Genomic DNA, 15,848 nt, shown 5'->3' with positions numbered 1-15,848 from the left:
TATTGAAAACCCCCAACTGCTGCTACCCCCAATATTTCCTGCACTTCTCTTCATACAATTTGAAACCTTGTCCTGACAAGAGTTGCCCCCCCCGCCAACCCCCAACTTTTCAAGACCTGCATCAGACCCACTCCGGGTCATTACAGCACCCCATTTCCCCGAACCAAAGGATGGCCCCATACTGAACTCCCAGAGGAGGGCCACGTGGAAAGTAATTCATTATAGTTATCATCCCATAACTTCCACATTACCCCTCATTCTTTGGGGTACATACCTACTCGGGGACCAAAGGAGTACTCCCACTTTTCTCAGTGTGTTGTGCAATCTTCCAGACATGGCTGATGCACCCTAAAGTCATCCCTCAATATGTTCCAAGAAAACCTATAACAGGGCAAGTTTAAAATACAAAAAAAAGGGTATCCAGAACACTTTCCTCCCGACCCTTGCCCCCTGCCCCCCACCCCCACCAAAGCAATTTTCATATCTTAGGATTGTTCACTTTAATAAAAGTTCTCTGGCCCTATGGTTTGGGGGCCGCATAGAAAGAAAGAGGGGTCTTGGTCATCGTCACTGCGGTCATCAACCCACGCCGTGACAATGTAAGGTTTGCTCAGCTCCATCGTTCAAAGGTACAACGTGTCCAGTTCCCTGGCTATCCTTATTCCTAAATATTATAGATTGGTGCTCTCCGCGCATCCCATGTGTCTCCATAAATCATGCATGGTACGGCCTAATAAATAACATATGTTTATGCTTCTGGTCGAATAAATAGTATATTTTTATGCTTCTGGTCTAATAAATAGTATATTTTTATGCTTCTGTGTTGAATTCTATTTCTTGGCGTCTCCAAGTGTTAACTGTACTTGGACTCCATCCCGATCTCCTAGGTCTGCCTTACTGCTCAGCCTGCGCTACCTCGGGAGAGTTGAGACCAATTGTGTAAAGCTCTTGCTCATGACTTAGGCTTGCCTCTTAGAACCCTCCCACATGGCTGGTTCTCGAAAATCCCTCCTAACAATTCAACATTTCTAAGTACTCTGTTATCACCTTCTCATAAGGCGCTGTGATTTGTACTTACATTAAGGCTGTAAACTACATAAGAAATACCCTTTTGAATGCTGAAACCCATGTGCAAGGTAGGATTTGCACACTGACATTAAGCATAGACTTCTGAAAAAGACTTTAGTTCACGGAGGTGAACCAAAGTCTTTCTACTATGTCTATATTCCGCGTAATTCATTGCATTTTCGTGCATGGGCGAATGCTGGTATGTTCGGGTGTCTTATAGGTAATTTTTTGGCAAAGCTATCCTTAGCGTTTTATTACAGTGGCAATGCTGGCATTATTTTGTTCTGTGTGTACTACATATCTACAAAACATTCATACTAAGAGCCGGGCATCTTTGCTTCTCTGCATGCGTGCTGCATGCGTGCTGCGTGTTTATTTCTGTGCAGAGTTTCCCCGTTCTATTTGCCTTTGGAAACTGTGATGGAAAACATTGCCCCTCCCCCCCATCAATGACAAGTGCTCATATTTAATTAGCAATAAAAGGAAACTATTTATAAAAGAAATGTACGTCTACTAGTGGCTTTGCAGCTTTGATTCAATTTGTTGCACTAAATGTATTAATAAGTATGTGCCCTTTCGTCGTTTCAGTAGATTCTCAGTTTTTCTATGCATAATGTTTTCCCCACCGACATTTAAAAAACACATTTGTGGGTCTTCTTTTTTTCTGCAGATTTGTACTGCCTCCATTGGTGACCTGTGCTGCATAGAGCCTGGCTGTGCTGCTGCTATCCTGCCACTGTTGGCTGCTGCTGCTATCCTGCCACTGTTGGCTGCTGCTGCTATCCTGCCACTGTTGGCTGCTGCTACCCTGCCACTGTTGGCTGCTGCTACCCTGCCACGGTTGGCTGCTGCTATCCTGCTACGATTGGCTGCTGCTTCCTGGTGGCAGCACTCCAAGCACAGCCATTGGCCACTAATCGGACGCACCAGACGAAGACACCAATCCCCTTACAGCATGAGGGCTGCACTGTGCATAACTCTGTGCATAACTGTGATGTCCCAAATAACCTACAGTGCGGATGTGCACACAGGTATCCCATGTTCAAACATTATAAATGATTTTGAATCACAGGTTGAAAAAAATGAAGCCCCATGATTTGGTTCCAGGTGCTGGCTTCCCTGCAGTGATCTTAGTAAAACTCTTATGCAGCGCAAAACACCCAGCCCTTTTCAGAATGGGGTGTTTGCAATACAAAAAAGTGGTAAATGTGGTTTAGTGATCTAAAAAATGGGGAATTGGGAATGACCAGGCCTCTCAGGCCCTCAGTAATCCTTGGCAGGGGGTGGGGCATTATCACAAAACTGTGACTTCGTCTTCCAAAGTGACCTTGTTAAAATATATCGGCCCAGAGCACGAGCCCTGGGAGGGACCCACATTACTAAACTGGGCGGCACACCACACTCCTCCTTTTCCATAATGAACCAAGAAATGGCACGCCTCACTGACATCAAATGAACTTACATTCACAAACAGTAATGCTTGGGATCACAAGTGCAGACAATAACCACAAACATTGAAACTCAGGTTGTGAAGCATGTTAGCGCCAGAGCACATCCCTCTCCTGTACAGGTGTGGCGCGAGAGCACATCCCTCTCCTTGAGGGCACATCCCTTTCCTGTACAGGTGTGGCGCAAGAGCACATCCCTCTCCTGTACAGGTGTGGTGCGAGAGCACATCCCTCTCCTTGAGGGCACATCCCTCTCCTGTACAGGTGTAGCACGAGAGCACATCCCTCTCCTGTACAGGTGTAGCGCCATAGCACATCCCTCTCCTGTACAGGTGTACCGCCATAGCACATCCCTCTCCTGTACAGGTGTAGCACGAGAGCACATCCCTCTCCTGTACAGGTGTAGCGCGAGAGCACATCCCTCTCCTGTACAGGTGTAGCGCGAGAGCACATCCCTCTCATGTACAGGTGTAGCGCGAGAGCACATCCCTCGCCTGTACAGGTGTAGAACTATAGAACATCCCTCTCCTGTACAGGTGTAGCACCAGAGCAGATCCCTCTCCTGTACAGGTGTAGCACCAGGGCACATGCCTCTCCTGTACAGGTGTAGCACCAGGGCACATCCCTCTCCTGTACAGGTGTAGCACCAGGGCACATTCCTCTCATGCACAGGTGTAGCACCAGGGCACATCCCTCTCATGCACAGGTGTAGCGCCATAGCACATCCCTCTCCTGTACAGGTGTAGCACCAGAGCACACCCCTCTCCTGTACAGGTGTAGCGCCATAGCACATCCCTCTCCTGTACAGGTGTAGCACCAGAGCACATCCCTCTCCTGTACAGGTGTGGCACCAGAGCACATCCCTCTCCTGTACAGGTGTGGCACCAGAGCACATCACTCTCCTGTACAGGGGTAGCACCATGGCACATTCCTTTCCTGTACAGATGTAGTACCAGAGCACATCCCTCTCCTGTACAGGTGTAGCGTCAGAGCACATCCCTCTCCTTTACAGGTGTAGCACTATAGCACATCCCTCTCCTGTACAGGTGCAGCACCATGGCACATTCCTCTCATGCACAGGTGTAGCGCCATAGCACACCCCTCTCCTGTACAGGTGTAGCGTCAGAGCACATCCCTCTCCTGTACAGGTGTAGCGTCAGAGCACATCCCTCTGCTGTACAGGTGTAGCATCAGAGCACATCCCTCTCCTGTACAGGTGTAGCACCAGAGCACATCCCTCTCCTGTACAGGTGTAGCACCATAGCACATCCCTCTCCTGTACAGGTGTAGCGTCGGAGCACATCCCTCTCCTGTACAGGTGTAGCGTCAGAGCACATCCCTCTCCTTTACAGGTGTAGCACTATAGCACATCCCTCTCCTGTACAGGTGCAGCACCATGGCACATTCCTCTCATGCACAGGTGTAGCGCCATAGCACACCCCTCTCCTGTACAGGTGTAGCGTCAGAGCACATCCCTCTCCTGTACAGGTGTAGCATCAGAGCACATCCCTCTCCTGTACAGGTGTAGCACCAGAGCACATCCCTCTCCTGTACAGGTGTAGCACCATAGCACATCCCTCTCCTGTACAGGTGTAGCGCCATGGCATCCCTCTCCTGTACAGGTGTAGCACCATAGCACATCCCTCTCCTGTACAGGTGTAGCACCAGAGCACATCCCTCTCCTGTTCAGGTGTAGCACCAGAGCACATCCCTCTCCTGTACAGGTGTAGCACCAGAGCACATCCCTCTGCTGTACAGGTGTAGCATCAGAGCACATCCCTCTCCTGTACAGGTGTAGCACCAGAGCACATCCCTCTCCTGTACAGGTGTAGCACCATAGCACATCCCTCTCCTGTACAGGTGTAGCGCCATGGCATCCCTCTCCTGTACAGGTGTAGCACCATAGCACATCCCTCTCCTGGACAGGTGTAGCACCAGAGCACATCCCTCTCCTGTACAGGTGTAGCACCAGAGCACATCCCTCTCCTGTACAGGTGTAGCACCATAGCACATCCCTCTTTTGTACAGGTGTAGCACCATAGCACATCCCTCTTTTGTACAGGTGTAGTGCCATAGCGCATCCCTCTCCTGTACAGGTGTAGTGCCATAGCGCATCCCTCTCCTGTACAGGTGTAGCACCATAGCGCATCCCTCTCCTGTACAGGTGTAGCACCATGGCACATTCCTCTCATGCACAGGTGTAGCGTCAGAGCACATCCCTCTCCTGTACAGGTGTAGCATCAGAGCACATCCCTCTCCTGTACAGGTGTAGCACCAGAGCACATCCCTCTCCTGTACAGGTGTAGCGCCATGGCATCCCTCTCCTGTACAGGTGTAGCACCATAGCACATCCCTCTCCTGTACAGGTGTAGCACCAGAGCACATCCCTCTCCTGTACAGGTGTAGCGCCATGGCATCCCTCTCCTGTACAGGTGTAGCACCATAGCACATCCCTCTTTTGTACAGGTGTAGCACCATAGCACATCCCTCTTTTGTACAGGTGTAGTGCCATAGCACATCCCTCTCCTGTACAGGTGTAGTGCCATAGCGCATCCCTCTCCTGTACAGGTGTAGCACCATAGCACATCCCTCTCCTGTACAGGTGTAGAGCCAGAGCCCATCCCTCTCCTGTACAGGTGTAGAACCAGAGCCCATCCGTCTCCAGTACAGGTGTAGCGCCAGAGCCCATCCCTCTCCTGCAGAGGTGTAGCACCATAGCACACCCCACTCATGTACAGGTGTAGCGCCATAGCACACCCCTCTCCTGTACAGGTGTAGCGTCAGAGCAGATCCCTCTCCTGTACAGGTGTAGCACCAGAGCAGATCCTTCTCCTGTACAGGCGTAGATCCAGAGCACATCTCTCTCCTGTACAGGTGTAGCACCATAGCACATCCCTCTCCTGTACAGGTGTAGCACCATAGCACATCCCTCTCCTGTACAGGTGTGGATCCAGAGCACATCCCTCTACTGTACAGGTGTGGATCCAGAGCACATCCCTCTCCTGTACAGGTGTGGATCCAGAGCACATCCCTCTCCTGTACAGGTGTAGATCCAGAGCACATCCCTCTCCTGTACAGGTGTAGCGCCATGGCGTATCCCTCTCCTGTACAGGTGTAGCGCCATGGCGTATCCCTCTCCTGTACAGGTGTAGATCCAGAGCACATCCCTCTCCTGTACAGGTGTAGATCCAGAGCACATCCCTCTCCTGTACAGGTGTAGCGCCATGGCGTATCCCTCTCCTGTACAGGTGTAGCGCCATAGCGCATCCCTCTCCTGTACATGTGTAGCACCATAGCACATCCCTCTCCTGTACAGGTGTAGCACCATGGCACATTCCTCTCATGCACAGTTGTAGCGTCAGAGCACATCCCTCTCCTGTACAGGTGTAGCGTCAGAGCACATCCCTCTCCTGTACAGGTGTAGCACCAGAGCACATCCCTCTCCTGTACAGGTGTAGCACCATAGCACATCCCTCTCCTGTACAGGTGTAGCACCAGAGCACATCCCTCTCCTGTACAGGTGTAGCGCCATGGCATCCCTCTCCTGTACAGGTGTAGCACCATAGCACATCCCTCTTTTGTACAGGTGTAGCACCATAGCACATCCCTCTTTTGTACAGGTGTAGTGCCATAGCGCATCCCTCTCCTGTACAGGTGTAGTGCCATAGCGCATCCCTCTCCTGTACAGGTGTAGCACCATAGCACATCCTTTGTTCAGCCTCGCCACCTGCCTGGGCCTCCTTATCTCGACCTTCACGGGGCAGGCTTCTATGCTTTTAAGTTTCATTTCTTCGGAGTTGCTGCTCTCCTCCCTTCCTTGGGTTGACCTCGAATTCCCAGCCATGAGCTGTTTCTTGCTGAGTTTCTATTCCGCTCTTCTTTCTGACCTTGAGCTAGAATCTGAATCTTGGCCTGTTTGTCCTTCACCGTCCAGGGCTTACTTCTGCTTGTGTAAAATGGATTCACACTTGTATAGTGTGCTGCTTGAGGTAGATATATAGTTGGCGCTTGCCGCTCTGTCTTTCTACTAAGCATTGCAAGCAGTATCATTTCTTTAGCTTCTTGTGTTTCAAGCCTATTTACAGGTCTTTAGCCAGTTGCATACTTCAGTCCTGGTTACGTCTCCTTCTGATTTCAACGTTGTCGCTTCTTCCATGTTCATTACGTCATTATTCGTAACCTGACATCTTTGTGTGACTTCTTTTTGATCTGCGTTTGTTCGTTTGTACTTCTGTCCGGGGCCTTTGTGTTATTCACCATTTGCCTAAGGCCCTTTGGGTCTCTTCAGGGAGAGTTTGTACGTAGTCTTCATTTCGTGTCAACTGCTGGTACGGTTGTCTCAATGGGTACTGTGCAGCCCATGGTTGTCTGGTTATTGGCACTTCAATAGGTATTGCTCTTCTGATGGGCACTGGGCAGAGCCCTAGTGTGGCTCTCTGTTGGTTTATTTGCTCCTCGTACGTCACATATTTTGGCGTGTACGTTCCTGGTACTTCAAAGTGGGTGGCTGGAGTGCAGGCCCTATCTGGGACCTCCTCTAGAGCAGCATTTGGCAGATTCAAATGAGATGGATCCTAAGAAGCTTGCCATAGCAGCAGATTTGTGGGTGTCACATAGTGTCCCATAAGGACAAGACTCATCCTGGTAAGCAGGAGGAAGGGAAAAAGTCCAAAGATGATGAGGGTGGGGACTCTGATAAATCTTCCTTCCGTAAGGGCCACAAAAAGAAAAATAAGGGTAAGACACAAGAGAACTCACAGGGTAGTGGAGGTCAGCCTCCAAAACAGAACTCTGGTTATAGTAAGCCTCCCTATGTAATCGGATCCAGTGGATCTTGTTTTGCTTGTGGAGCAACTGACCATGTGAAGGGGGATCCCAGATGTAAGGTCAAAACCTTGGGGGTCCACTCCGCTAATCTTGCCTTCTCCTATGAGGAAGAAGAGATTACAGGAGCATCCTTCTCCTCAGACTCCTTCCCCAGTGGTATAGAAGCTGAGGTAGTTTTAGTTTCCCTGGGTTCCTGGGAGCCTAAAGTCTCAGAGGCTTATGCTAGGAATCCAGATAATACCAAGCAGTACTTTTAAGACCGTGTGCTGATCAATGGAGTAGATACTCCAGCTCTCAGGGATAGTGGGTGTAGTCGAACTGTAGTGGATTCTACCTTGCTAGACACAGAGGAAGTTGCCAGAGCTCCTCTGGTGCCCACTAAGTTGGCTGATGGCCCACCTCCAATGTTCCCAGTAATACCTGTAAATCTTACTGTAAATGGTACAGCAGTCAGGATTCCAGTGAGCATACAGAGGAGTGTCCCAGGAAAGGTCTTGTTGGGAAATTATCTCAGAGCTCTAGGGCTTGTGGGAGATGCAGCTGACGGACCCTGCACAAGGTCTCAAACAAGGGCAGCACTGTCCAAGACCAATGCTATGCCCCAGCCAAAGGGGAAACCCAAGGCTAAAGGAGTAAGGAAATCAAAAAGAGGGAAAGAGAATATTCCCCCTAACTCGCCTACCACTGAGGTGGAGGTAGTTGGTCAATCACCAGGACCTGACAAGGAGGTGGTGATACCTAAAATATTTGACCCCAATGACCATCCTGAACTAAAGGATTTGTAAGTAGAAGGTGGTCCTGACAGGGAAGAATTTAGTAAGGGGCAACGTGATTGCCCATCTCTGGAATACCTAAGGAGACAGGCCTGCTCCCAGCTTGAGGGTGAACCTCCTGGGAAGCACAGGATTTATTGGGAAGGTGGGCTCCTTTTTATAGTGAGCCTACAGAGTCTACAGAAGGAGACCGTAGGAGGTTGGTGGTTCCCCTTGCTGTAAGACCCTTCCTCCTGCAGCTGGCGCATGAAGTGCCCCTTGCTGGTCACCTTGGAATCAAGAGAACTAAGCAAAGGTTATCCATGCACTTCTACTGGCCCAAGATGGGGGTGCAAGTAGAAGTTCACTGCAGGAGTTGTGCCTCCTGCCAGTTGTCTGGTAAGGTTGGCTCGACAATCCAGGCTCCGTTGGTACCGCTCCCAGTTGTGGGGGTACCATTTGAAAGGGTAGGGATCGACATCGTTGGTCCCCTTGACCCGCAAACATCCTCGGGCAATAGGTTTATCCTGGTGCTGGTCGACCATGCAACCAGATATCCTGAGGCCATCCCATTGAAAACTGTAACTGCCAAGTCAGTTGCAAAAGCTTTACTTGGCATATTTACTAGGGTTGGCTTCCCTAAAGAAGTTGTGTCGGATCGTGGTAGCAACTTTATGTCGAAGTATATGCAGGCTATGTGGAAAGAATGTGGGGTCACCTACAAGTTCTCTTCTGCATACCACCCCCAGACCAATGGTCTGGTGGAACGTTTCAACAGAACGTTAAAAAGCATGATTGGGGCTCTGGAAGAACCTCAGAGAAGAAAATGGGATCTTCTTTTACCATGCTTGCTGTTTGCCTACCGAGAGGTACCACAGGAGGGTGTTGGCTTCAGCCCCTTCGAACTTCTGTTCGGTCATCCTGTAAGGGGACCCTTAGCCATAGTCAAAGAGGGATGGGAGATGCCCACTCCCCCTGTTACTACCAACGTAGTTGATTATGTGCTAGGGCTCAGAAAACGGATGGTACTTCTGATGGGCTTGGCTAGTGATAAATTGAAGGCAGGACAAGCACTGGTGAAACATTGGTACGACCAGAAAGCTTCCCTCATCAACTTTACACCTGGTCAGCAAGTCCTGATCATGAATCCTATAAGGCCCAGGGCTTTACAGGACAAATGGTCAGGCCCTTACACAGTGGTGGAGTCACTGGGTGAGGTCAACTATTTGGTGGACCTTGGAAGGCCTGGACAAGCTCCAAAAGTGTTCCATGTAAATAGGCTGAAGGCTTTCATCCCAAGAGTTGAAAACGCTGCTGCTGGCTTCAGATGTCGAGGAGGAAGAGCCGGAACCTCTCCCTGACCTGTTCCAAAGCAGTCCTTCAGACAGCTCCATTGAGGGTGTCCGAGTGTCCCCTCACCTGACTTCTGATCAATAGGCTGAGGTGAAAAGTTTGCTTAGGCAATTTTCCCCCCTGTTTTCACAGTCCCCTGGTTTGACACCTTGGTGCAAACATAATATAGACACAGGAGACAGTGTACCTACCAAAAGTAGGGGATACAGAATGTCAGACAAAGTAAGGTCTTACATTAAGACAGAGGACAACAAAATGTTGGATCGTTGGGTGATTGAACCCTCCAGTCCTTGGTCCAGCCCAGTGGCTTTGGTTCCGAAAGCAGGTACTTCTGAATTGAGGTTCTGTGTGGATTACCGGGCTCTGAATGCTGTCACCAAGACCAATGCACACCCCTTGCCTAGAACAGATAAGCTAGTGGATACTTTGGGTGCCTCCAAGTACCTCAGCACGTTTCACCTCACTGCGGGCTATTGGCGGCAAATAGCCCTTGAAGAACATGCCAAGGAGAAGACGGCTTTCTCAATGCCACAGGGTCTTTACCAGTTCAGGGTAATGCCTTTTGGGTTGAAGAATGTCCCTGCAACTTTCCAGAGGCTTGTGAATCATGTGTTGAATGGGTTGGATGAATTCTGTCATGCATATCTGGATGACATAGCAGTTTTCAGTGCCACCTGGGAAGACCATGTGAAACACCTTGGGATTGTGTTGCAGGCTCTTCAGAAGGCCCACTTGACTATAAAGGCCAATAAGTGCCAGATTGGACAAGGATCAGTGGTCTACCTTGGACATGAAGTAGGTGGAGGGAGGATACAATCTCTACCCAGTAAAATACAAGACTGGCCTACCCCCACTACACAGACCCAAGTGAGAGCCTTTTTGGGACTCACTGGGTACTTCAGAAATCTCATAACAGACTATGGTACCATAGCTGCTCCTATGACTGCTCTCCCTACTCCAAGGAAACCCAAGAATGAAACGTTGACTGAAGAGTGTGAGAAGCCCTTCAATGGCTTAAAAGACTCCTTGTGCCAGGCCCCTGTTCTCGGGGCCTCTGACTAACAAATACCTTTTATTGTGCAGACAGATGCCTCTGACACTGGGATAGGAGCTGTACTATCACAAGTAGATGAGAAGGGTAAGGAACACCCTATTGGCATCATTAGTCGCCAGTTTATGGACAGAGAGCTCAGATGGTCCACAGTAGAGAAAGAATGTTTCTCTGTTGCGTGGGCCCTAAGGAAGCTGAGGCCCTACCTCTATGGGACCCACTTCACTGTGTAAACTGACCATACGCCCTTAAAGTGGCTAATGAACATGAAGGGAGAGAATCCAAAGTTGCTTAGGTGGTCCATAAGTCTGCAAGGCTTTGACTTCACTATTGAGCATAGGCCAGGTGTCCAACATAGCAATGCTGATGGGTTGTCCAGAATGTTTAACCAACCTGAACAAGAAACTCATCCAGGGGTGGATTAGTTCCCCCTGTCCTTAGTCTGGGAGGGGCGAGTGTTAGGAAAGATTTCATAATTGTATGTAATTTTCCCTCCATGTCAACCCCCAAACCTTTTGCTGCTGTTTAAACACTGACTTTGCCAAAGAAGCCCAGCCTTCAGCTGCACTGCTCTGGGCTTTCGCTTACTTTCTATGGAGAAACTGACATGCCCTTGAGACACAGTACTGGGAGACTTGGTTTCCCTTAGTCCTTTCCTCATGTTGCAGCTTTTGTCCAACATGTAACAAGTGTGCCATGTATTTTACCATATAGCACACTTGGGTCTCTAGTCATTTCCAAAGGGCCTAAATAATCTCGCTGGACTTTCTATGAACTATGCAGATGTGTCATGGACAGGGCTGGTGGCAGCTATCTTTTCGCATTATTTATAACCCTTTCCTGCCATGTTAACCGGGTTAACCACATTTGGCACAAATAGGTGGCCTGGCTCCAAAATGGCCATGCCACGAGGTTCTTTATCCTGTCCTTTGGCCATCTTGCCCCTTCACCTTCCCCAGGTCGAGTCGACCCGGGTCAGTCCTTATTTGGTCATGCACTTTCCCACTAATCCCAATGCTTTTGTGGGCTTCTGCATGCCTTGTGTGTGTGTACCTCTAGGATGTGAGCTGGTATGTCTGGTCCCAATACACATCCTGGGTGGCAGAGTCTGGAGTGCCCTGAATGCCTGGGACCACCGTGGTCCGTGATTGGTCCACGTATGGAGTGTGTGTTTGTGAGCAGATCTCCCATTGGGTCCTCTCTGTTTTGGCGTGAAGGTAACTTTGGATAAGAGGAAGCTGAAAACACCACTACCATGTCGATCTCCTGATAGGATAGGAGCCAAGTTTCCTGCAACACGAAGCCGAGTCGAGGAACCGCTGGTGACCCGCTGGAAGGTTTGGCACCCTGAGCCCGCTGTCGTCCCGTGGGACCCCTCTGCATCTGATCGTCCTAGAAGGTTGTTGAAGACGCTTTGACCCCTTGGAATAGTGGGACCAACTATTCTCGGCACCTTCATCAAACCCTGCAAGTAAGCCTTCTCGGAAGTGTCCCTGGGCCAACCAGTGGGCTGACCAACTTACGCAGGACCTTTGCTCTGTCACCGCCGCCGTTTCGAGGAGGCCCTCGAAACTTGGTATACTGCTAGCTCTGTGTCCCCGGGACACCCTCACACCAAATTCCGTACACTTGGCATTCGTAGGTCTGAAGTGAGACGAGTGCGCCAGGACTGCAGTAAACGCGGTTACCATGTTGCCCTGCCGCACCAACTACCTGTGCAAGTTTGCTGCATTTGTGACCCTCTTGCCTCTGAAGCCTGCTGCAGTGAAACTGCGCAGATTCCTCCTCCCAGAGCGGAGAAATCACCACTGTCCCGTTTGGGAATCATCGCTGTATCTTGGGAACTGCAAGGTGCCGAGACGTCCTTTTTGCCACATTCGAACCTGCCTGCGAAGTGGACGGTACTAGCGAAGGTTGGGTCTGCCTGCGTCGGGGACCGGTGAGTAGTCCTTACCCCAACCGGTGGCCCCTAGCGGAGGAGCCCATTTTACGCACAAGTAGCCCCTGAGGGCCCCTTTCCTTTCCGCAGCTATTGCGAAATAGCGACTCCATCCCGCACTCTCAAACTGCCTCTGCCCTCAAGTGGAGGTCCTTCTTGAATAGTGGGAACTTGTTCTGCATCGCCTCTTCCAGCTTCCCGAGCTGCTAGAGACCCTTGAAGAGACCCTATCCTGCCCCTTGGCACAAGTGCGTGCATGTACTATTTCGTAGGGCTTGGACTGCCTCTCAGTTAGGTGTATTATTGCTGTGGAACTGGGTCTAAAGATTACCTGCACTGCCTGTTTTCTTCCCCTCTAGGTGGTCAACATATTTAGTGCGTTTAACCCTTTAGACCCCATTGGTCTTGTTTATATATTGTATTGAGTGAGATGTGTGATTCTTTGCTATGGTCAATGTTACAAAGGCCTTGTAATAAATGTGTCTATTTTTGAGATAACAACTGCATGGAGTAATTTGTAAGTGTCCTTGCTTTATATGCTCATTGAGGTCTTTCTGTCTCCCTCACCCCTCCTCAGGCTTGGTCTTGACCGCCTGCCATAGGTGCCCTGATTTGTCTGGCTTGTCCATAGGTTACCCTGTTCCAAGAAACTAGGCTGGCCTTCTAAACCTCTGCTCCTCCAGAACAGAGTCCAGAAATCGGTCTTAACAGCTAGTCTCTAAATCTAGACGGTTGACCACCTCCATGTTGGTGATGGAACCAGTGACAGGCATTTTTACATGTGGTAGTTGTAGTAGATCAACATCTCTGTGCACTTCCATCATCATTAATAACAAGACTAAGGCCATATTACATGTAATAGTAGCTATGTTATTTATGCGTTGACATGTCCCTGTGCAAAGACTTTTATGGGAAAAACACCCAGGCCTGTGAAAATTAGGATTACTGAACACAGGTATAGGATTAGGACGCAGAATTTAACGTCACCATTGGTTACCCACTTTTTTGCTGAGAGACCTCGCTCTGAAGATTTCAAATGGTGGGCAATTGACACATTTTATGGTACTAATGTCTGAACACATCTGCCAACGTGAACAATGGTGGCTGTACCGGTTTATAGTCAAAATACCGAAAACAAAATCTCGAACTACCAAAATCTCGAAAAAAAAATATCGAAATTTAAAATATCGAAAATGTATACATGTCATTAAAAGGGTCAATATCTCGAATACTTAAATGTCGAAAAAAAAAAAACCGAACATGCATAAATAGAAATAAACAAAGTGACGAAATTAGCGTTTTATGATAGGGGGGGGAAGCCCCCCCCCCCAAACCCCCCCCCCCCCCCCTGTCGACCACCCCCTTACCCGGCAGCCCGCTACCCCCACTCCCCCCCACCCACAGTGTTGTCAACAAACGTATTAAAATCACGAGTGTAGCATTGGTTAAAATGATAGGTGAAAAACAAGAGTAAAGAACCTTGTTCAGGAACCAGGATTGGAATAACGGTAATGCCAAACCGTCATTACCTGACAGGACGACATTTGATGCTGTACTGCGGGAAAACACTTGCATTTACTTCGGAAAACAACAGGTAATATTTATAAAACATTGAAGTGGAATATCAGTAAAAAAAAAACATTTTACGAAGACATATATGACAGGAAACATTTCTTCTTTTTTTTTTAGAGTACGAAATGGAATTTATAACAAGCCAAAAGGGAGGAAAACAGCTAACACTGAATGGATACGTTTATCATAAGGAATATGAGAAGAATGAGCGTATATACTGGAAATGTGCCGAATATAAAAGAAATACATGCCCAGCTCGCGCAATAACTGAGGGAACAAATGTGCGCAGTAAAAACGAACATAATCATCAACCGGACCAGTCTAATATAATTATAAAAAAAACCCTCTCGGAGCTGAAAAGAAGGGCAGAAGAAAATCTCGGGGAAACAAGTGGTTCGGTTGTGTCAAAAGTATGTGACCATTTACCAGTCCATATCGCTGGACAATTACCAGGTGAAAAGTTAATGCAACGGACAATAAACAGAGCGAGAAAACAAAAAGAAAATATGCCGCCTGTACCAAGGCTTTTTGAGGACATTACAATCCCTGATGTATTTAAAACAAATAAAAATGGAGACATATTTCACCAAGCAACAATTGATTTACACCAAGAAAAAATATTAATATTCGCAACTGCAAGTAATTTCCACCATCTGACGAACAGTGAAAAGTGGCAGAGTGACGCAACTTTTAAAATATGCCCGCAACCATTCTACCAGTTTTATACTATTCATGGAACAATAAACGGCAAGACAATTCCACTTGTATATACATTGATGCCGAAAAAGACTGAAGAGGCGTACAAAATCGTTTTTGACAAAATAAAACAAACGATCCCTGAGGCAAACCCAAATACTATAATCATGGATTACGAGACGGCGCAAATCAACGGATTTAAATCAATTTTCGAAAATACACGGATTCAGGGATGTTTTTTCCACTTCACACAAAGTATATGGCGAAAAATGCAGAAATTAGGCCTGAACACAAAATACACTGAGGACAGTTGCTACCAGATTAATATTAAAAAACTTTTTGCATTAGCTTTCGTACCAATAGATTATGTGACTGAATTTTATGAACATTTAATTGACAGTACATTTTACAAGAATCATGAAGAAGAATTTAGTGATCTATTAGACTATTTTGAAAAATCATGGATTGGACAATTGACAAGAAGTGGCACAAGAAGACGACCTAAATACCCATTAAATTATTGGAATTGTTATCAGGCAACCCTAGACAAAACACCTAGAACTAATAACGCCCTGGAGGGATGGCACAGCAGGTTAAACAAGCATTTTAACATCAACAACCCCACTTTGTGGCAATTTCTACGCGACTTGCAAGAAGAAGAACAACACCAACAGTTTAAATTGGCACAAACCATATCCTTAACTAACCAGACACAAACGAGAAAAATATACAGAGACTATGAAGGAAGACTAATACAATTAATAGAAGCTTTTGACCCCCAAAACCAAGAAACCTTCTTAGAATCTATAGCGTTCAACTTAAAATGTTAAAAAATGTAACTCACGTTTCGGATGAAGTTGCAGTCCACTGTGCCATGAAACCCAAAATAAATCCAAATAAAGCAAAATAGCCAGCCAGGAAAAAATAACCAGGAAAATCCATGGAAAAAACCAAGAAAGTCCTCATGAAAACAAAAAAACCGATGCAAATCCAGTAACAAAAAAAAACGTTGTAGCCATGATCCAGAATCCAGCGACTGCAAGTGAATCCACTGTAAACCCATATTTCACCAAATCCGGCCAATCCTGTAGAAATCCACAGTCCATGTAATACGAATAAATCCAGTGAAAAAAAAGCCATCC

The 15,848-nt window shown here is 47.9% G+C and overlaps 1 protein-coding gene across 4 annotated transcripts in view; it reads left to right on the top strand.

Moving 5' to 3' along the window:
* Window positions 1-15,848, top strand: part of LOC138522107 (major histocompatibility complex class I-related gene protein-like) — a 458,357-nt gene that overhangs the window by 53,616 nt on the left and 388,893 nt on the right. For all 4 annotated transcript variants that reach the window (XM_069635375.1, XM_069635374.1, XM_069635373.1 and 1 more), the window contains exon 2: window positions 1,739-2,099. In XM_069635375.1, coding sequence (XP_069491476.1) covers window positions 2,024-2,099 — 76 coding nt within the window. In that variant the 5' untranslated portion in view covers window positions 1,739-2,023. The remainder of the gene's footprint in view (window positions 1-1,738; window positions 2,100-15,848) is intronic.

The sequence above is a fragment of the Ambystoma mexicanum genome, chromosome 13 (genome assembly GCF_040938575.1).
Source record: "Ambystoma mexicanum isolate Mex_15411 chromosome 13, UKY_AmexF1_1, whole genome shotgun sequence".
NCBI lineage: Eukaryota > Metazoa > Chordata > Amphibia > Caudata > Ambystomatidae > Ambystoma > Ambystoma mexicanum.
The sequence above is the reverse complement of the archived record's forward strand: the minus strand, read 5'-3'. Positions and strand labels throughout refer to the sequence as shown.